At 45.6% G+C, this 22,196-nt stretch overlaps 2 protein-coding genes across 3 annotated transcripts; one reads left to right on the forward strand and one right to left on the reverse strand.

Moving 5' to 3' along the window:
• Positions 1–2,094: 2,094 nt before the first annotated feature.
• Positions 2,095–10,732, reverse strand: MDH2 (malate dehydrogenase 2). 2 transcript variants are annotated; one of them, XM_059829295.1, is made up of 9 exons: positions 10,661–10,732; positions 8,682–8,850; positions 7,826–7,909; positions 6,709–6,818; positions 6,061–6,186; positions 5,311–5,388; positions 4,016–4,115; positions 3,419–3,570; positions 2,095–2,400 (listed from the first exon to the last, which is right to left on the reverse strand). In XM_059829295.1, the coding sequence occupies exons 1-9, from the start codon at positions 10,730–10,732 to the stop codon at positions 2,269–2,271; spliced, it is 1,023 nt and encodes a 340-aa protein (XP_059685278.1). In that variant the 3' UTR covers positions 2,095–2,268. The 2 variants fall into 2 exon arrangements, with proteins under 2 accessions (XP_059685278.1, XP_059685279.1); XM_059829296.1 differs by lacking the exon at positions 6,061–6,186.
• Positions 10,733–10,998: 266 nt separating this feature from the next.
• Positions 10,999–21,322, forward strand: STYXL1 (serine/threonine/tyrosine interacting like 1). Its single transcript, XM_059829432.1, has 9 exons — positions 10,999–11,101; positions 11,936–11,997; positions 12,468–12,594; positions 12,926–12,982; positions 13,927–14,072; positions 15,467–15,612; positions 16,719–16,813; positions 18,865–18,974; positions 21,191–21,322. Exons 1-9 carry the CDS (start codon positions 10,999–11,001, stop codon positions 21,320–21,322), a joined length of 978 nt encoding a protein of 325 aa, XP_059685415.1.
• The last annotated feature ends 874 nt before the right edge of the window (positions 21,323–22,196 follow it).

Consider the following 22,196-nt stretch of genomic DNA (forward strand, 5'->3'; position numbering starts at 1 on the left):
AGATTCAGTTATCCACCACAGCAGTCTTCAGCCAGGGGGACAGTGCATTTGATGAAGCAGAAGACATCTACGCAAGTTCATTTCTCACCCTCATCCAATGTCCTCCTGGTCTCTGCCCTTGCTGCAGAAAGCCGCAAGAGGGGCGTCTCATTTCCCTTCCCAAAAGGAGAGCGGATTTCCAGGCACAGAGAATGGCTGCAACTCCAAGCATGAGGCATGGGATTGAGGGAAAAAAAATAACCCAAAAAACCAAACAGTGCAGAAAGGGAACAGACAGTGTTATCATTAAGGGGATTTGAAGGAGACCCTGAAGAATCTACAAGTCAGCAGGTGCTGGGAAATAATCTTCTTCCACCTCAGCTCCACTTACCCATGCTGTCCCCGTGATCCTACTGGTATAAGGAAAGCTTTCTGCTTGTCCATGCAATTCCCCCAGACTTCACTGGACTTGGACTGCTGACACAAGAAAGATAGAATAACCTAAGCCACACTATGAACCTCAAGTTCTAAGAATCTCAAAACCCTCAGAAATCTGTTCTATCTGTTGTTCTAGTCCTGCCATTTTAAACAAAAGCGTATGTTATTTCCCTCCCAGTTGCAAGGCAAGGCTTTTCCTGCAGCCATTAGCTCAGCGGCTTCAGGTCGTAGTTCCCGTGGACCACCTGGGCACACACAGCGGGGTGCAGCCCACTAGCTCTGGCAGATAGACACACACCCTGTTTTTAAACAACCTGTGCTGCCTATTTCTGGATACAAAATTGCTGACAGGCCTGCGAGACCCCTACACCCAGCAAGCTGCTTTATAGCAGTCTACAACACGCTTCCTGTTTATTGAACACAGAGTCCACACGTATTTACTAAGCCTGGCCACTCACTCCTCCTCTCAGTGTCCTCCAGTTCCGACATCCTCCCCTCTCCCCCTCCAACATGGTCTTTAATTCCTTAATCTTTAAGTCTATTAATACCACCTAATAATTACTTTGTTCCAAGCCTGCTGAGTAATGACTGCCAACGCTTCTATTTCATTACTATTCCTGTAAAGAAACCAAGCTTTAATACATTGAATTTCTGCAGAGAGGAGTGACAAGGTGTGTGCTTGCTGTCCTCTCCCTGCCTACACCTTCTGCCGGGCAGGGAAAGAGCCAAGCAACTTTATTCTCAAGGCATCTTCAACAGTGTCACAACTCCGTGATCCGGTTCAGAATGATGAACTAATTAAAATTTAAAAAAATAAAAACCAGTTCAGATAGCTCAGAAGAGAGTTAGAATACAAGAAGTGGGAGGAAGAAAAAAGGCAGTGACCAAACAGCATTTACTACCTTTAGGTCTCTTCCGTAAGAGAAGCTCCTACACCAGGCTCTCACTCAAACCAACGCTCCCCTCAGTTCCTCCAGAGGTGCTGGGCTTTGGCATTTCCTTCATCTAATCAAAATAAAGTCTGTTCAACTTAGGATTCAACCTACGTGGATTAAAGGAATTCAAAGCAATAGGGTAAGCAGCCCACAGAGCACGGAGGAAGAGGGAATTAATAGCTTCCTTCATTAAAGCTTACCTTCAAAGAAGTCAGGAACAGAACTCGTCATCACCATTTTCTTGCAGACATTTATTTTTATATTCACAGGAGGATGAATGTAAAAGAAATTTATGTAGATGCTAAATCAAGGCTTTTGTTCTTAACTAGAAAGAAGTCACTCCCAGCATCTGAATTATTTTCTTAAGAGTAGGACTGACGTTTCAGCCACTGTGCTCTTTTACTAACTCTTTTAAAATCAAATTACGTAAGAGATTAAGGCAACACAAGGTAACAAACAGAGGTTAACGCCACCTCCTAAAAAAACACGTCTTGGATCACTTCACTCACATATCCCTTTTGCAAGTCTCTTTATCCCACCTTGATCTTACTTGATCATGCCTGGTTCCCCAGCTGCTGCACCAAACAAGTTGCCCAAGCCAAAACCCAAGCTGCAGCAGAGTCGAGAGAAATCAGTTCACCCACTTTAAGAGACTATTTCATCACCACAGAAACCGATAACCTTTCAGAGACCTACAGCTTCTACCTCCAAAAGACAAGCACATCAGAACAATTTCAGATGGTACACTGAAAAAATGAGGCCGTTTTATTGATTATTAGACTCTGCACTGGCAACAATCATTAAGCTAATACAGACAGACTTCAACCAAAGCATCAGCTTTGACTCAGAAGTCGTAAAGTGACATGATGCCTTAATAAATTAAGGAAGTTGTTAATTCCTCTCCGTCATCAACTCTTCACTTGAAGTTCTTCGCAAAGTCCTCTCCTTTCTTAATAGAAGCCTTCAGCTCAGACATGGCCTCAGCAACCATCTTCTCTTCAAAGGGGGAGATCTTGCCAATACCTAGGTTCTTCTCAATTCCATTTTTCTGAGGGAAAGAGGATTTAAGGATTAACAATTCATCAAATGACCTAGAGAGTAACTTAACAGTTCTGACTGAGTATTATCCAGCTGAGACAGAGACCCAGCCAGGGACCTCTGTCATCTCTAGTCTGCCAACCCTGTGCTTCCTGGCAAGGCTCAGAAGCCTCTTACTATCTGTAGCAAATTCTACAGCCTTCACAAACTTCTCATTCACTCTTCACCAGTGTGAAACTGGAAGCTAGCCCCTCAGTTCCTTCAAGAGGAGACTGATACCAACTGCTCCTTCATGCCTCTTCCTATCTTCAAACCCACCATCTGGCAAGAGAATTTTTCTCCTCTGGTGTACACCCTTCACCTGCTACTGACTTGCAGTCTGAAACTGCTTCAGAGTTGCACTCCTAGGTTTTTGAGATCTCATGCCTACATCTAAACCCTTCCCCCTTAACACCCCTCTACTTCCATTCCCTCACCAGCTAGCACCTAAGACAGCATACACCATCCTGTGCATCCCAGCAGCCATGTCAGGGCTGCAGTATCCTTGTTTTCCACTCCACCCACAGGGTAAGTGACAAAAGGAATGCTTCCTTCAGAGTTCAGCAGAGGTCCTGAAAGCAATCTACTAATCCTAATCCATGCTGTAGTTTCCCATGTGCCTCAATTTCTGAGGGATTTGCTTGTAGCAGATCAAGCTGAGGAGACAGGATTGCTGACTCTGGTTAATCATGAGAAAGCCCTTCATAAACAGGCACTGACTTGAGGCAAGCGTGACCTCTTAAGACAAGTCTGAATCTCTGGTTACTCGTCAACCCGCAATCTAAGAGTGGATAAAAGCAGCAGCATCCCTGCGCAGCATGAGGTATATGCCTAAGTACAATACCCAAATATTCACGAACTCTTAAAAATACGCTCGGCTGTTAACTTCAGCAATACCCAGCAACAGACTAAATTGAAATCACTGAGTAAAAACCGCTAGACTAAATCAGTAGTTTCTGTTTATAAGCCTCGTCATTTAAAGTACATACTCCCAGAAGCAGAGGTGTAGAGAAGTACGGGCTCTCCGTCTCTTCCGATCGAACAAAAGCACATTCAATAACCCCTTCCTTTCCATTCATTGCATCCACCAGAGAGAACACAAATCGGGCACCAGCATAAGCCATAGACAAGGTGGCAGATCCTGTAAAAGTTAAATCACTTTTAGAACAGATCACATCGAGATTTGACACTTTATTTAGCATCAAAGGCTTCCATACCGATATGTCTACAGAGCTGCAGTGTCATTGACTTCAAGCTCACGGTCAGTTGGATAAAACAGCAGCTTTTGGCCAGCTACATGCTATTTACTTGACCAGGTTTATAGGAAGAAAACAGCTTAATATGACAGAGAAGGTTCTTTTTAAAGCCATACATGGCATGGGATCAGTTAATGTTTAGTCTTATCTACATACTGAGCTGCTTCTAGTGCCACAGTTCAGGCAGTCACTGACATGGCTGAGCAACTAGATTTGTAATCAGCAGTTCATAATTCTGCACTGCAGTTGTAAGTAAGATTAAACTGAAAAGGACTGCATCCATTCAGCTGGCCAACCAGAATTACTTGGAAGCTGTAGTCAAGAACTAACCTGCTCCTGCTTTAGCTTTGACAACTTCAGTGCCAGCTTCTTGAATTCTCCCTGTAAGCTTTTCCAGTTGATCCTGAGGAAAGTCCACTTTTGGTGTGCACTAGATTGGAAAAAAGAAGTTACTATTAAATACAGGACCCCTCTAGATTCAGCATAAGGCCACCCACACAATGCTTTTTGTACCACTGCAGTTGTTACCAACAGCTCTCAACAGGGAAAATCAGTTACCCCAGCTGACAGATTGTGTGACAAACTGACCAGCTGCCCACAGTCACCAAGGCTGCTGGTTATTGCATGGACTGTAACAGGAACCTCGTCATACCTAGTTTGCTCAAGGGCAAACCACAGCTTGACAGCAAATCCAAGGCTTGCCATGGTTACTTGCTACTGGGTAGTCGTTTGCACTAGACAGATGCCCTCCAATCACGTAACAGGCCTCAGGAATTTCAAAAGGCCGCCTTGTAAATATCTGGGTCACTGTGGCATTATGGAAGTCAAGAGCCTTATGAAGGACCTAGTCTGCCAGCAGCATTTAGGAAGTTACTGAACCTGCACATACAGCTACTCAAGTATGTTAAGCACAGCTGTGTCTGTCCGGATAGACTGTCTAACGAAAGCACCCTCTCAGCATTCAGCTGCGCCAAAGCCCTTGCTCCTATTCCCTAAGAATGTCCTTCTGTGAAGGATACTTTACTCCCCACTTAGAGCAAAACTTTTCCCCCTTTCTCACAGATTGCTCCTTGGCCATATCCTAGCAATCTCCTCATGAAGCTGCAGCCTGCTTTAGAGCTGCATTTCATTCTGGCTTACATGCATGAAGGGAGCCTCTGCCTGACTACCAGTCATTACTGAAGCAGGCCTCCCCACAAAGCTTGAGCTATGCCTCCTCATTTCAATGCTGTGTTTTGAAGTGGTGCTTCTAGCCCACCACGGCAAAATCAATTTCATTTTCCTGCTGAAGCAAGGTATTCATATCATGAAATACCTGTCACAAAAAATAAAAACCAAAACAAACAGTGCCAAGACATCTGAACACCCACACTACACCTCAGTTCTTAACCTAAACTCCTTTGGAGGAGAAAGGCTGCAACTATTTAAACCACGCAGAAGAGTTGAGATTTAGCTCGTTGCCTTCCAGTACCCTGTATCTCATCTCAGAATGAAAGCAGCCACAAGAGCAGGGAAGACTGTCTCTGCTGTATCTTAAAACATTACATGCCATCGCAAAGGCACTATACATCAACTTTAACGTACTGATGAGTGTGATAGCACACACGGCAGTAACTATGACTTACCTGAGAGATCAGAGGGATGATAGTCTTCCCAGCATGGCCACCAATAACCGGAACACTTACTCGAGCTGGATCTAAGCCCTAAGAGAAACATGAAACTTCTCAGCTTCTGAAGCATACGGACAAGAAAAACATTTAAAAACACCATGCTTCATTTTCTGCCCAGGGTTTTTGGACACATCTAGAACCCAGTGCTACACAGGGCAGGAGTTTCAGAAGCAGCTACACGGCGGGGACAAAGCCAGAGCTACAGAGTTGAACTCAGGTTACTTTGATAACTTTAGACAATTACAAAATATTATTAATGCAAGTTCAGATACATAGCAGCACAAGTACAAACTCCACCAGGGCTATTAAGAGCAGTAACCTGTTACACCTCCTGATACTTTGCAGAATATCCTGTAACACACAGCACAGACAGTTTGACTTGCAAATACATACTATAATTCAACCCTCTCCTCCGGTTGCACCAGCAGGGTTGAAAATGCCAACAGAATTAAGGCGAACATGTAGCTCGATCACAGGGGACAGCTATGAAAAGGAAAGGTCAAAGTCTCTTGAACCACATTTTGCAAGAAACCCTATCCCCAGGCTCCTCTAGTGAATGGAAACAGGGAATCGTTGCCTTCGCCTTTAGCTCCACAGAGATCTGAGCTCCTTTGGCTCTCTGCAGTGATTTTAAAAGCATTTTTGATAGATCTGATGACCGAAGCAGGCAGTATCCCTCCCCCAGCATCTGTTACTATGACCCACCTTTAGTTCAGCCACAAAAGTATTCGCTCTGACAATGTCCAGCGTTGTAACGCCAAAGATTCTGTTGGGATTATACACACCATGCTTCTTGAAGACTTCTGAAGTTATTGGGATGGTTGAATTTACCTGTAAGCAAGAATAGGCAAGCATTCATTAAAACCAGTATAATAACAAAGCCAATACATGAACTGAACAGGCCAGTAAACAACTCGAAGTATACTTCCAACTTCAACTCAACTGCAGCCAATTACTTTAATTCCTAAATTCAAGAGCAATTTACAGTCAGGCTGGAATAAAAATCTTCCATTTTAAATAACCATTAAGACAATAAATTTGTTCATTCACATTACAAAGGCTCCTCTCTTAGTGAGCTAAGACTTCTATTCCAGCTAATACACCAGCATGTACTACAACCATACTCATACAGATGGTGAAATATTAAGCACATTTATATCCAAGTTTCCTCTGACTTAAATATAGCCAAGAAAAATGGGTTAGTAGAACCAAGCTTTTAGTTCTTTTCTGCAAATACACTGCAGACCTTAAAGATACTGGTCAAAACTAATAAGAACTCAGATTACGCTAGTATTCTCAGTCTGGATTTTTTTTTCCCCCTCTACATTTTCAAGGTCTCCAGAAAATGCTTACCGGGTTAGAAATAATACAGATCATGGCTTCTGGACAGTGCTTTGCACAGGCAGACGTCAAAGTAGCAACAATGCTAGCATTGGTGTTGAACAGGTCATCACGGGTCATACCTAAAACATATCCAGTACAGTATTTTAAGTTCTCCATAGTCTACTCATTAATGGGCAAGCAACTCAATCAAAAACCAATACTCTGCTCTGGATAGAGACACGTCAGCTTCTGGTCTCATATATCAAGAGAAAAATCTCCAGCTGCAGTAATGAATTGGCTCCAAAGGTAACTCCTCTCACTAATAGAAGATTACTGCCCTTTCAGATAGATCAGCCCTTTTCAGGAGCAACCAGCCCAGCTGTCAATTGCCAGAACGTATTTCATTTAGGCAACCTGAAGTATGGTGTGACCATACTGACCCGCATCAGTACACCAGTGCTGCTCAGAGCAGCGTAACTGCTCCTAAGATGAGTTCTCCTGCCCCTCTGCAGTCACCTCCACAGCTACAGTTTGAATGCCAACTGCTCTGTGCAAAATACTGCTAGGTGCGTAAGTGCTGCCTCTCATTTCTGTTGTGGCAACTACTTTAACCATGAAAAATGAAGAATTAGGAAGAGCTAGGCATTAAAGTCTAGAGTTTTGTTACATTCCCCATAGGATACTGAAAAACAGAGTAGAAATGGAGCAGTTCAGAGGCATTCTAGGAAAGCTTAACAGCACTCATTCAGAGATGCCCTGAGAAGTCATCATACTATTAATGCAAAACAAACGGATTATTTCTATTCTGCTGAGAAATGAAACAAAGAAACAGTTTTCTTACTAGAGCATTGCTCTGGGCAAGAAACACTAAGGGAGATTCGGGATCACTTGCATGAAAAGTCTTTGCACCTCACCCCTACACAGGAACTCCAGAAATCAATTCTGCCCATTTTAGAGGGACAATCTAAGACAGAGGCTAAATGAGGTGCCTGATACCACAACAAGCTCTAGGTCAGTGTCATTAACAGACCACTTACATCCCAAGCCAACACTACCATAAAGCACCAGATACAGTTCTATTTGAATAAGAGTACTGCACAGAGACACTTCAATGAAGCCCTGGGGCTTGTTAACAAAGAGAACATACCTGGTTTTCTAGGGACTCCCGCAGGAATAACTACAACATCACAGCCCTTCAGACATTCTGGCAACTGCTCAGGTCCCAGGAAGCCTGAAATGGAAGACATTCAGGCGTTACGGTTTTGCCAGTTATTAAACATCTGACACTTTGAAGTACAAAATTATGCCTAGAGGCACCCAATTCCTCTTTTTAATTTAGCCTTCAATTCAGACTTATGCTGAAAAGCAAAGAAATACAATTATGGATGGTCCCTATTTGATGTTTTATCCTTGTTTCAAAACTTACAAAATGACAGTGGTGGGAGCCTCACACTCATCTGTTTCGAAAACCCTCAGTTCCTCCCGTAATGCGTATTTACTCTCCAAAAACCCAAGCTTGGCACTACAGTCAGTGCCCCCAAAGAATTGCACAAAGACACATTCAAGTAAAATGTAACCTTTTAGTGATCTTCAAATAAAATGAAGATCAGCAGATTAAGTTTTCTTTTATTTCATCAGAACTTGACGGCTGTCCCTTCAGAAAAGAAGCACGCAAAATTCATGTAGGCACCCAGAGAGTGTTAAGTCTATCTGAAGTCTAACTCTTACATCCAACTCTCAAGCTTTTTTCCAAGATTTTACTTAATGTTTCCTCCCTTCAACACTGCAACCACAGACCATTCTCATCTCCATACACATCAATCTAATCAGTTAAACCTTAATTAGTCATGCACTGCTTGAGAAAAAGCTACTCAAATTGATACTAGGCTTCAGGATCATGTGAAGATTCCCCCTCACAAGCACAGCAATGGGCATCTCCACATGGTAGAGACAACTGAGAGGACCCTTTCAGAACACAGATAGTTTCCAGCGGCTCGCAATACCTTTAACGTTCGCTCTTGTCTCGATGTGGCTTAGGTCAGCTGCAACGCCTGGAGTGTGAGCGATATCGTAAAGGCTGAGCCTGCTCACCAGCGGGCTGTTCTTCAGGAGAAGGGAGAGAGGCTGGCCAATGCCTCCTGAGGCCCCCAGCACTGCTACCTTGGCATTGTTCTGAGGAAAAAAAAAGACAAACACACTGAAGAGATGTTTTGGTAGTTACTGCAGCGGTGACCTTGGGGATTTCACCACACTTTCTTTACTTTTAGTTCTATTTCTCAATTTTTTTATCAAGCACTACGCAAACTTGATTGCCTAAGCCCACAGAAAGCGATCATCACGACAGCCTCCCAAAGATCCTTGAGGTTTATTGGTAGGACAAGTTAGAGGAAAATGTTCTTTTGCGATCTGAAGCTCAACAGGGAAGCACGGCTAGGCAAAGACACCAAAAGGATCATCTTTCTTCAGATGGAAACATCCGCCTGAGACTAATACCTGCTACCCTGTGGACCTAGGTCTGACTTAGGACAAAAATCTATTATGCATTTTTTCTAGTTTTCATTGCCAGTATCAAAAGATATGCCTCCCCACTTGGTAAATCAATACAGTTAATGGATTACAGTAAATGTAATAACCATTGTACCTATATGAAGGAAACATATACGCCTGAAATAAATTCAAATAGTACCTGCAGCTGCTCAAGATTGAGGCCTGAGAACATTAAGTGACTATAATTTCCAGCTTTGATCAAAAGTAGTTGAGAAGCAAGTAAAATCAACTTTGCTTTGTTGTCCTGGTGAACCAATTTTACTCTAACGCGCTCCCTAGAAGAAAGTTATTTCTCTTGACAATGCCTGCGGTCCTCTTGGTAGAGGAAGTGTCCCTAGATGAGAGGAAAGCTACTTTAAAAGTCCAGAACAATCTTAAAATGCAAAGCTCTGCCAAAGTGATGGAGAACCAGAGGCTACTGCAGAGATGTAATATAGTAATACAATTACCGCTGATAAGGATGCTCTCTATCACACCGTCTTAGTAGGTAATCCAAGTCCCTGCATGAACAGCTTAATTATTCTGCTATGACAAGAAATAATCTACCCAGAAGCTCGATCAGCCTAAGCTCAGCTCGGTTTTTTTGCTACTCCAACAAATGTAATTTAGCATAAAACTCTCCAAGGGAAAGCAAAGTCTAGCGTTAGTCACTGCTATGACCCATATTTATGACTGAACTGATACTATGAGGTCAAAACCTCATTGCTAATAAATACAATTAATATCAAAATAATTACACAAGCCTCCCTTGTAAAGCGTATCTTTATAGATACAATAATCATTTTGCCATATGCCACTAGGAACTATTTATGTTAGAAGACAGAGGTCAGTTGCTATCTACGTACCCCGGAGCAGCAGTCCTCTCCCAGTATCAAGAGTCACGCACAATGGATTTCAGCATATTAAGGATTACTGCTAAAACTCCCAACCGCCAGCTTTAATTCTCAATACATTTTCAAAGCAGGGGCATATTTCAGTAGAGGAAGGAAGCAGCAAGCAAAATTGCTTGTCATCCATTACGTACCACCAGAAAGAGCAGTTCATGTAAAAGGAACAGACGTGGCCACCCAGTTTACACCCGTCCGGAGGACGGCATGAGCTCCTGGGCCAGGAGCCGCAGAGCGATGCCCAAGAGCACGGGTGTTTCACCAGGCAGAGACACTGCACCAACCCAGCACCCCCCGCACCGCCGCCCCACGAGCTGTGCTCCTCATCTCCCCCGCAGCACCCCGCCGCGCCCCCTCCCGCTGGCTGAGGCGGTGACACCCGGCGGCTACAGACGCCCCCAGCCCCTCTCCGCCGCACCCGGGAGGGCCGGAGACGGCCGGCGGCCCGGCTGCCCCTCACAGCGGAGGGGCCTGGGCTCGACCCCGGCCCTGAGGGGGTGCGGGCCCTTGCGCCGCCCCCGCCGCCTGGGCGTGCCGGCGGGGCGTACCTGGGCGGTGGTGGCGAGGCCGCGGCGGAGGGCCGCGGCGGCGGCGGCGGGACGGGCGAGGCGGGACAGCATGGCGCGGCCGCTCCGGTGACTCCAACGACCTCCACGGCACGGCGCCTGCGCGGGACCGCCCGCTCTTCTCGCGAGACTTCCCACCGCCGGGGCGGGGGAAGCCTCGCGAGATCTGGCTCTGACGTCTCCCCTAGTGACCGCCGGGCGTCCCTCCCTAGCAACCGGGCGGTGCCAGCGGGCCGCGCGCCCCCGTTGCCGCAGCAACGGGGCGAGGAGGGCTGTAACGACCGCCGGCGACAATCGCCGGGTCGGGGGTTGTCGCGGGAATGGCGGGGGTGGCGCTCTGCGAGCCCCGACGCCTCTACAACATCCTCAACCAGCAGCGGCGGTTCCCCCGGCTGGCGGAGCCCAACTACCTGTGCCTGCTGGGTGAGCCCGCGGGCGGGCGGCCTACCTGCCTGCCTGCCTGCCTGCCCGCCTACCTGCCTGCCTGCCCGCCTGCCCGCCTGCCTGCCTGCCTGCCCGCCTGCCGCCGGCCCGAGGGAGCGGGGTCTGTGGGCTCGGGCACACCTTACTTCCCGTAATGGCCGGGGCCTTGCTGTTGGGGCCTTTCTCCCAGCCCACTTCAGGTGCCGTGACCCACTACTGCTGTTTTCATCCCGTCCAGCTCGTCCTGCTCTGCCCCGTCCCGGGGATACGCGCTCTCCCCTGCTGCTCCCGAGGTTTTAGGGGTGGACAAGATTTCCCCACCATTGCGCAAAGATCGCTGATAAGCATTTGCATCTTGCGTAGTGGCAATGCATCCAAAGAAGGGAGCCAGATATTGCGATACTGCTAAATGTTTTGGCGAGGGAGTGAGCGGGTTTGGGAGTGGGGTTGGGGTCTCTCCGGGGGCCCTCTCCCCATCTCCAGGGCAGCGCGGAGGCGGAGGGGCTGGACGGCAGGAGGTCAGAGCAGGCCCAGCGAGTGGGGCCAGGCTAGGCCGGAGGGCAGAGCAGGACGGAGCACGGGACCGGCGCTGCGAACGCTGCGGTACCACACTTGGGTCAGGACTAAAGCTGCTAGCATCACTCAGTGTTACACAGAGACTTACGTCAGCATTGGCGTTTGTTATATTCACATCAGAAAGTCTGTTTCGAAGAAACTTAATCTCTTTCTCTGGTTGACGTCAGTGCCTGAATTCCCACTGACTGAATTAGGAACAGGATTCTACCTTTAAACCATCAAATAAGCCGATTGCTCTGTCTTGGTTGCTTTTTTCAGATGCCCGTACGCAGCATGAATACAATGAGAGCCACATTATTACAGCACGCAGGATTGAACAGGTGAGGGGGGATTACCATTAGCGTGAACCATCCCTGGATTTAGCAATGAGCAGTAAGCCAAAATTGGCTTAAAACCCGACGGAATTGTCCCAGTCTTTCCCCTGCCGGTTCCAGCCATATTCCATTTCTGCCAGTGGGGGGATGTATTCTGTCACAAAGCAAAGGTGGTTTCAGTAGCCCAAAGGATTGGCACCCAGGAGCTGTAGATCAGGAAAAATATTGCACAAGAACTAACATACTGTAGACTTGTCTCACAAAGGACGGTGTTGGCATCTTTACCGCTGCAGCTGATGAAGCAATCTGGCGTAGTTTGCGTCATTTCTGAATTCTAACCAGGTCTTTCAGCATCAAGTAGTCCCAAACCCATCCCATAGCAATAGAGTAGTAACTTGCAAGATGTCGGCAGCATTTATGCCACAAGAAAAGAGTGGAGCTGTGCTCCTGATAGAATTCCTTTGTGATTTTGGTAGAGTCCTTCGGGGGAGTACCTGGTACCGGATTCCGAGGAGTTGGGGTGTGTCAGATACTGTGTGGTGTATGACTGCGAGACCAGCTCTTTGGATTGCTGTGACTATGAGGAAGAGGAGAAAGAAAAAGGTACATGTGACTCATGTCAGTCAAGACCTCACTGCTGGATAGATATTATTCCCGTTCCTCATTTAATTTTATGAGCTTATTGGAAGTGATGCAAATTTACCCAGTTTTATTTGAAAAACTAACGTCTGTGCCATGCCTCTGGTTTTGCACTGTGTTGCATATGTTTTGTGGCTTTAAAAATCCAGATTTTATTTCAAAGCGTCCTGGCAGGCCTGGTTTCCTATCTGTGGACTGCTCCCTCTGAAGTTCCTTGTCGCATGTGAGGAATGGATTCTTTTTTTTTTTTTTCACATTTCACTGAGATTGGGCTTGTTCAACGATTGCCTTTTAGGGAGCAATGCTTCTTCAGAAATTGAAAACACTGACTCAAGTTCCGTATGTTCACAAAGTGAGTACTTCCTTCTTTGAGGGTTATAAAAGGCTTTCGCATTATTATATTTAAAAAGACCTAGCTTTAATGGGGGTGATGATCTGATGGTGTTCACCGTGAAATGTGAAGGGCTGGAAAGTTTTCCCTGTAATTGTTCAGTCTTCCCTGAACCATGGAAATGTTTAGCTTTCACGCATCCTTTGGCAAGGAGTTCTGCTGTGTGCAGAACCACTTCTGTATGTTTGGTTGGCTCCTATTAGCTTTATAAAGGCTGCTATAGTTTTAGCAAAGATTTATATCATTTTTTAAGAAAAAAATCTAGGAGTGTGAGGGGAATTAATAAAGCAAGCATGTTCATAAATGCTCAGTGATGAGACAGTATCAAGGGAAGGTGTGAAGAATCAGAAGTGGGTTTCTATTGTGCTGATCTATTTCTAAAGCAGACATAGCTAGAGGCAAGCGGGATGGATCCCTTGGGAGAAGGAGGGGGAGCAGACATCTCACATAATTTACTTCACTGAGGGGAGTGTTTAAAACACTTGTGTAGAATTTATTCAAGATATCTCCTTCTTTCCCCCTTTGCCTAAAGCAGACTAAAGAAAAGGGCCTTCATAAACCTAAGATTATTAGATTTAAATTAATAATACTTCCCTATTATGGGAACTTATTACAAGAATTTCCCAAAGAATAATGGAGAGGGGGAAAAAAAAACTTTATCTAGACCTACAAAAGAAACCAGGAGAGGAATAAAAGATCAGGACAAGAGGGGAGAAGCAGCATGCCTTGTTACTGACCTGCAGCAACAGCTAAAGAATAAGTCTAGTTTTTAACAAGGCTTTCTGCAGACCATTAGAAGAAATGAAAAGGAGTTTGCTGTCAGTGTCAGTGGGCCAGATTTAACCCCCAGTGCTGATGGAGGCACTCTGAACCTGCCCTGGCAAATAGCTTTTTGATCTCATTAGATGCTGCAGAAGGAACTGCCGTCCAATATGCCAGAAGCTTAGAGCAGTTCACCCGCCACCCCGTGCTCGTCCTGAGGGGAGGATACAAGTGTTTTTCAGCTTGCTATCATTTTCTGAGGACTCAGAAGATATTGTGGATGCCTCAGGTGAGATGACACTCATTTGCGAGTAGAAGACATTAGCATTCATGTTCAGCTGATGATGGCTAATGAAGTCAAGTTAAATGGTGTTGTAAACCTGATATCAGAGTAATTTCAAACAAAGGAATTAAATGTAATTTTGAGTTACTGTGCTTGCCCTGAGTCTCACCACTAATTCTTTTACAGCCACGCTTTGCATTTTTTATCCTTCTTCTATTGCGTGAAACAAAGCTCGTGAAAACAAACTGGGAAGGTTTTTCTGATAACCCCGAAACTGGCCTACTGGAGAGTACAGATAACTAAACAAACAGCAGCAAATGATGAAAAGAAGCAGGTTCCTCTCTGACACATGGTTATCTGGGATGTTACACAGGAAATGTTTTCAGACAGACGTACAATTGCTATCAAGCACTGTGTTCCATGTCTATAAAGCTTTTCGTTGGGAAGGATCACAGAGCAAGTGCTGCTGCGTTATTTCAACAGGCCCAGAAAGAAAACAGCCGTCCACTGGAACACTGGTATCCTAATTGTTTGGTTTCACCTACAAACATTGATCTGTTTCGCTTATGAGAAACAATTGCCCTTTTTTCACATCGAGGACAGGACCTGAGGCAAGGCAGATTTCAAGGGCACTGGACAGCAGAGAGCATCTCACTGCAACGTGTCTTTTGTTTCCATTGTTCCTGTTCACTTCTGGTTCATGTGAAATAGCCCGTGACATGGCGCTAACCTGTGGGATGCTACAGCGCAGGAGAGAAAATCAATTCACTTTGTGCTTCTTTGTGAAGGGTCGCAAACTGCTGAACTTCCCCATCAGATTCAGTTGGGCACAGAGTACCTCCTTGCCTCTCAGTTTAAGTGGTTGTTCTCTGTTGCTTTAAATTGTTAGGCTGCTGCTTTGTTCTGCTGTAGCGTTAGCCGAGTATCAAGGAGGGGTGTAGAGGCACTGTTGGCTACTTGTGTATTTTTATTCTCAGCCTTCACGCTGCCGGCACCGGAAGCAGCTGTGGCCTCGTGTTGTGCCACAGCATGGCACCTGCAGCTCTGCAGGTGGCAGATGATTTCATTTAGCCTTGCAAACAGTAACCGAGGAGAACATCAATCTGTTATGCTGCAGTCCCTCCAGACGACATAAAGAATATATGCCACCTCCTGTTTAGTTAGGATTTGTTTCAAGGAATGCCACAATGACAGCAATGGTGTTAATTATTCTCACTAAATCTAGCAAAGGCTTCAATATACAAAAAGTCCAGGTGATTGAATGAATCATTACACTAGAATGTGTCATGGGCTGTTGACTAAGTGTGTGTTCAGTTCTTCACATGACTTCTGTTTAAGAACTTAACAAGCTAATAGGAGCAAATACACTCTAAAGTGAGCCTACGATTTCTCTCTGGCAGGAACTAGACAACTTCCAGCTATACCCTGTAGAAATACTACCTGCAAAGTTATATATGGGCAATTTCAAGCAGGCCTGTGATGAACAAATTCAGAAAGATTTGAAGATCAAAGCACAAGTCAACATCTCTGAGCAGCCTGCCACACTGTAAGTTAAACAGTTCAAGGTGTACCCTCACCAATGTCTGCACCTGTGAAAAAAGTGGGGTCTCACAGCACCAGAGCCGATTCGCAGAGGAGTCAGTGCTTGTGAACTTCCAAGGAAACCTCTGTTGTTCACTGCAGATTCGAGTGCTACTTCATGCTCGTTTTTCTGATCTCTACTCCAGAGTTAGCACAGCAGCAATGCAGTCCTGCAGCCCTCTGCCATGACATGGGTGGATTGGGTGAGAGGAGGACTGGGAGACCCTTGGCATTTCGAGTCTATCACATACCACAATTCTTTGGGAAGAACCTACATCTCTGAATAGCTTTCAGAGCAAAATCTTACAAACACATCAGTGTAAAAGATAAATCACCAATGATGTTTCACATTGTTGGCCTTCCTTGCCTACCTCTGTCCATGACCATTGAGCTCAGTCTGTAGGCCATGCTGGAAATGCCATTTCACACAGTGAAAAATCCAGTGGCATTTCCCAAAGTGGTGACCAAAACCAAGTAAGTAACAAATCCAGTTACCTACCCCAGTGCATGTGTATCGGCAGACATTTCTCATGCTTTTGGCTCCAGAGCAAAATATTCAAAGGTCTCGACACTGTGGGTAATCTTCCCATGCCCTCTGCATGACGTGCTTTCACGTTTCAGAAATTCCTCACCAACATTTTGCTCGATTACTTCTCTCAGTTGAGTTCTCTGAGCTTGTGGAAGGAGGAGGATGCTGTCATAGAAAACCACATGAAGTGACTTGGGGGGGGGGGGGGGGCCCTATGTTCACAAAACTGCCAACATGCATGCTGTGAAGGCACTCTTACCTTCAGTTCCTGTGCTTTCATTTAGCTCCCAGATAAAGGAAGCTGTAGGTTAAGACATCAATGCTGATACCATGTGGAATGGAAAACCAGTAATTAAACTGGTTCTGTATTACCAGCATCTTGGTGTCTTACCGTAACAAACCCCTTATCATAATGTTAATGGTGATGATGATGAAAAACTCACACATGTAACAGCAAACAAAATTATCAGCTTGCCTCCAACAAACATATTTTTTCAAAGCTGCTTCTCTGGTCCATGTCAGGCTGTGTGCTCTTTTTCCAGGTTTGCAGAAGGTGGCAAATACCTCCATATATCTGTTCCAGATTCGCTCGAAGCAGATCTTTTTTCTTCCTTTGCCACCATTTGTCATTTCATAGGTGAGTTGTTCCTGATCTGGAATTCCTGAGACCTTGCTCACTCTAGGATATTAGATGGGAGTGACTGCAATTCACTCGAACAGGAAGCTCAGGCAGGAGGGTCGTAATCTTTCAAGATCAGCATACTCCCAAGCAAGCCCACACCCTAATGGATACCAGAGCTGCCTCACTAACCAGCCTGATGGACAGAGAGGAGATTTTACAGGGCATCTGACTCTGATGTTCCTACTCACTTTAAAGAATACCTCACTCTCTGATAATAGTGAGCTTTCCACCCGATCTGAAAAGGCTTTGCTGCAGGATGTCTACCAGGGCTTCATAGGATTCCCTCCTATTCCTTTGTTCTTAAATACAATCCTTTGACTCCTACCAGCCCAAATCTTCAACCACCAGCGCTTTATTTGAACAAGAGTGTGACATGCATTGGACAACTTACCGCAAGACGCTGCTAATCTTTGTGATTTGCAGTGCAGACCCACCGTAGGGCCTAGGAAGACTTTCAGGTTGGACAGCATAAACGTGCCTACAGCTGATTACATCAGAGAGGGCAAGAAAAAACATACTCTCCAGCTCAGTGCCTGCAGCAGCACAGCAGACATAGCTCCCGCTGTTCCATCCTGTGATGGCGTCCAACCGTGTTGTTATCTTTTATCACACTTGTGAAATAACACCTGCCACAGACAAAGGCCCTGCTGAGCTGAGTGTTGTACAGACCCAGATGCAAAAGACCACCCTGTCCCCACAGACCTTATAATCCAAATAAAAAATAAGAAATGAAAACTGGACAAAACCAAAGAAACAAGGAAACAGTATTTGAGGATATAATTTTGTACTCCTGAACTGAATGTCATGATTTGCATGCATTGAAACCAAAGTATCGAAATCCACTTCCTTGCCTTTCAATTTGCCCCAGGTTTTTTCCCAGTAGTATTTCAGAAGAAAGTTTCTTTCTCACATCGGTTTGCGGAAGTTTCCAAAACAGACTGTAAGAGTTTATTAGCTGTAGCTCTTGTGGAAGTGTATACTGTTTACTTGACAGCCTAGAGTAGATTACTTAAACTGGAACAGTTATGGGTGAACACTAGACTAAAGCTCTCCACACACTCTCAGAGGAGTGTGGGTGTCCTCATGCCAGGTGTACGTTGGACTGAGGCCATTTCTACTCAGGTCTTAGAACAGAACTAGTATCTCATGATAGAAATAAGTCAGAAAACTCTGTTTTAGAGCTTGAAGAAAAAAAACACAAAACCCCACAACCTCTCGACAGCAGTAGAAGAACTGGCTTTGCCCTATAAGTTCTAGAGTTCAGTTGCTGATATTCCAAAAACATGCCATGCTGTCTGCTCTGGAGAGGGAGGGCAAGAATTCAAAAAGTCATTAATAAAATATGCAACCTTTCAGGCATAGATAGCAGAGTTGATGTGGTTAGGAGTGAGTGACAGCATCCTCTTAAAGCCAAGTGGGCTTGACTTTTGTAGAAAATGAGTTTGCTGATCTTAGCAATTTTCACTGCATCCATCATAAAAACGTTATAAAACCAGTGCCCTAGCTGGTGTGTACATGTTTTCTGCTGGTGATCCCCATGGAAGGGTAAGGGATTTGAAGTCTAAGTCCCTCCAGTTTGAGAGCTGATTCCTCCAGCTCCAGCAGAGAACAGTTAGGCTTGCATTCATCAGAAATTTCAATACCTTTAAACCTTTTTGAGAAGAGTTTGAGTAGCTGATATAATGCTGACCACAGCTGATTGGTCATGGTAGGCCAGTTTTCTTCAGTTACCTGAAGGCGACACTGATCTGTAATGAAGCGTTGACTGGTCGTTGTCATTTGGTTTTGGTCTTCAAAGCCACGTTTTAACTCAGTGGATTTTAAAGAAAAGCAAATGCGTACAGAAACGGGAGCTGGCAGTGCCCATCTGCTGCTGTCAGGGTTCATGAGGGTTCCTGTCGCTCAGGCTGCTAGCCTGTCAGCTGTAACTGAATTAGCGCTTGACTGTACGATTGGAAGCTTGATTTCCCAGATCACTAATTTGTGATTGGCATTTCTTTACTCAGACTCTCAGCTGGATCACGGAGCGGTGCTGGTGTTCTCCAGCCTGGGGATAAGCCGGAGCAGCACAGTAATCATGGCCTATCTCATGCATTCCTGCCAGTTTTCCCTGAAGGTACACCACTGTCAGATTTCTCACAGATACTGGGTGGGTCTGCAGTTTATTTCTGTTTCTGAAGCCTCATTACTGTAGTAATGAGAAAGACATTATTTGTGCTTTCATGCAGAGTATGCACCTGATAATGTAACAGATCCTATTATAGCAGATTGTATCTTCTTTATACCATTAAGGAGGTGGCTTAGGTGTGATTTTGGATCTGTGAGTCCTTAGCCTGGCACCTGTGTTATTCTTGCATTTCCCTACTCAACTATGGGGCTATAAAATAAAGCTGTGGTTACAGAATGTAGTATTTCTGCTCTCCTGGATCTGAGAAAGAGTATCTGGAAGCCACTGGAGTTAATTCCATCTCTTAATACCATGGGGTTACAGGGAAATTCAGAACCCAGTGCTTGCAGGGCTCTGATTTACCACTGGGCTCAGCAGCACTGGCTTCTTCTAAAATCCTATTTTATTTCTCCAGAAGCAATCCCTTCCTGCAGGTAGTACTGTAGAGAAATCTGGAATGGAATAATACTAGCCCAGGAGGGATGTGCAGGTTAAATGGCCAGTGCACTCTGTTCCATAGCCCTGAATAACATAAGAAAAATAATGAGTGATGGCTGAGAATGACCCTGCTGTGCAATAGCCTGGCGGCCTCTCCCTGGGTGCCAGGCCCTTTTTCCCTTTGCATACAGCGCACGGGCATCGTGCTGCCGTAGGCACCATCTCATAGCGGTGCCTGCTTAGCACAGGGCAGGCTAGTTCCCATGGGAACTGAAAAGCATCTCCTTAAAAATCTTGTCCGTGTTCGGAAAGTATTTCCTCCTTTGGGAGCTTGAAAGGATTGATCCAAGCTTCACTGAAGCTGGGCCTGTATCTAATCATTTAATTGATTTTGTGCAAACATTTGCAACAGAAGAGGAAATCTCTTACCATTGCTGTGTGCCAACGGGTGATTTCAGGTTGAGCGTGCCAACAGGGCTGCAGACGCTATTTCGTCTCTGCTACTAATGCTGGGTGTGATTGCTCCTGAATGCTGATAACCGTTCCCTTGCATGCTAAATTACTGGAGGTGCTTGCAACGGCAGTGCAAAAGTCAAAGGCTGATCCTTGCAATTTCTCTCAGTTGGTATCAACAGCTTGGTCTCAGCTTTTTACTAAGTGCCAAAAAAAAGAAGAAGAAAAGGTTGACACAGCAGTGGTGTGCTGCAGTGGGCCTGGGCGGTTCTTGCGCACTGTTGGCTGGGCAGAGATTTCCTGGGGGATTACCCTGGCAGACAAGTTTGCTTCTTGCAGACGAAAGCAGTGCAACAGATTCCCCTGTGATCCTTCACCCAATCTAGGCAAAGATCTTCGAAAGCTTCGAAAGACATGGATATTGCAAAAGAAAGGCAGATTTGGGATGTGCAGCCCCTTATTCTATTAGTAATTGATATGTGAGTAGATCTATTGAGTTCAGGGGAACTAGAGACATCCACACCGTGGGCCCAGAGGAGTAAATATTGGAAGATCAGCCTCGGAGCTTGCAGAATCACTGAGATTAGAAAAACAAACCATAGAGCACTATCTTCTAACCTTTGGTCTCATTACACTTAAGCAATCCTCCGGGTGCGGGGGGCAGTCTATTTTAAAAGCGGGAAGATGAGCACTACTGGGTAAACCCAAGGATGCAGCTGGAGTAAAGCGGAGTAATGCTGGAGGATCTGCCCTGTGTGTAGCAGAGTTCCTAGCTGATTACATGGAACTAACTAATTACAATGGCTGTAATTAATGGAGTGGGATAACTGGAGCTTCACAGCTGCTCTGCCACAACAGGTCACACCAATCCAGAAACATGATAACCTTTGTTGCTTACCTGTGAATAGCTGATACTTCACTGCTTCGCTTATCATCCATGGAAGAAACAGCATTTTAGGGTAGAAAATCCAGGACTGCATTGCTCCATCGGTGTAAAATAACGCAAGATACCTGCCAGGTAGTGAAAGCAGCCTGAGCTGTCCTCGTACCCAGGAGAGAAGAGTATGAAGGTGACAGGCTTCTCTGAAGTTCACATCCTCATCCAGTCTGTCCCTGCTTTGGTAGCCAAAGTCTTATCTGCAGGTTCTTGCTGTCCAACGCAGGGAGTAAATACAAAGCTGTGTCATTCACAAGTGTAGCTGCTTCGTGTAAATACCCGAGATTCACTTTCAGTTCAAATTCCTAACACTCCTTTGCTTTCCTTCTGTTTACAGAGAGCTTGGGACTATGTTCTGAAATGCAAAACGAACATGAGACCCCACCGGGGCTTTGTGAAACAGCTGTCAGACTGGGAGACCCAAATCTATGGGACCACAATCACGGACATCTCTGAACCAAATTATTGACAGCAAAGAGAACACCCAGTGGGGAAAGGTGCTTCCCTGTCCGTACCACCGTGTTGTAGAAAGTCACTTGAACTCTGTTTGAAAACAAGATCTTAACATAATGGAAAGGCTTTCCTCTTTAGCTCCATATTATTTGGGGTCAAGTTTTGGAGCCATTTGGGGAACTCACCTGTGCTGTAGAAGGTGGCAGTGTGGGGAAAGCAAGTCCTGCAGGATGTGGCCCATTATGCACCGCTTGTCTTTTTTGTAAGCGAAGGGGATTATAACCACGTTATCAGGCCTGCTCGTTACCTGGGGGTATTGGGGAAGTCATTAGGGTTATTTCTGAAAAGGTTCCTCGATCCATAGCCTGGGATAGTAAATTTAGAGTTTGACTGCACCCACTTCCAGCCTGGGGAGGTGATGGCGGAATTTCCCCGTTTCAGAAGTCCCTCTGCTCTGGGCGTGCCTCCTCAGCTACCTGCAGACACGGTCGTGGTGTCTCGCGGACTCGCTGGTTGGATTGTTTGGCAGGACCACGCTTCCCGCTTGCCGCCTTCTAATACAGCAACCGAACCTCTTGGCGCGGCTGGCAACTTTGAAGCATCAATCCTGTTCCGTCAAACCTAAACTCAGCACTGTCCTCTCTCTCACCGCGCTGTGAATTCTTCGCATTGACATTACGAAATAAAACATTACAGAAAACGTTCCCGGGCTTTCCTTGCACTCTGCGCTGAGGATTTACCGGGGTTTTTCATTTTAGATCATCCCCCCCGGTTTGGAATTCAAGTATGTGCGGTCAGGGAGGGAGCTAGCCAGCCTTTGCCGCTCTGTTGGTGAATTTACACCTCGCACAGCCTGAGCTGACAGCGGACCGGCCCTCTGAGCTTCAAAG

Source organism: Gavia stellata, chromosome 25, assembly GCF_030936135.1.
Source record: "Gavia stellata isolate bGavSte3 chromosome 25, bGavSte3.hap2, whole genome shotgun sequence".
Lineage (NCBI taxonomy): Eukaryota > Metazoa > Chordata > Aves > Gaviiformes > Gaviidae > Gavia > Gavia stellata.

Excerpts from the sequence above, each read along its gene's own strand:
- STYXL1 (XM_059829432.1), top strand. The coding sequence starts at position 10,999 with ATGGCGGGGGTGGCGCTCTGCGAGCCCCGACGCCTCTACAACATCCTC. Across the intron at positions 12,983-13,926 it reads AAGTTCCGTATGTTCACAAA|ATGCTGCAGAAGGAACTGCC; the intron begins GTGAGTACTTCC and ends TGATCTCATTAG. Across the intron at positions 15,613-16,718 it reads TCTGAGCAGCCTGCCACACT|GTTTGCAGAAGGTGGCAAAT; the intron begins GTAAGTTAAACA and ends CTCTTTTTCCAG.
- MDH2 (XM_059829295.1), bottom strand. The coding sequence starts at position 10,732 with ATGCTGTCCCGCCTCGCCCGTCCCGCCGCCGCCGCCGCGGCCCTCCGC. Across the intron at positions 8,851-10,660 it reads GCCTCGCCACCACCGCCCAG|AACAATGCCAAGGTAGCAGT; the intron begins GTACGCCCCGCC and ends TTTTTTCCTCAG. Across the intron at positions 3,571-4,015 it reads CAAAGCTAAAGCAGGAGCAG|GATCTGCCACCTTGTCTATG; the intron begins GTTAGTTCTTGA and ends TAACTTTTACAG.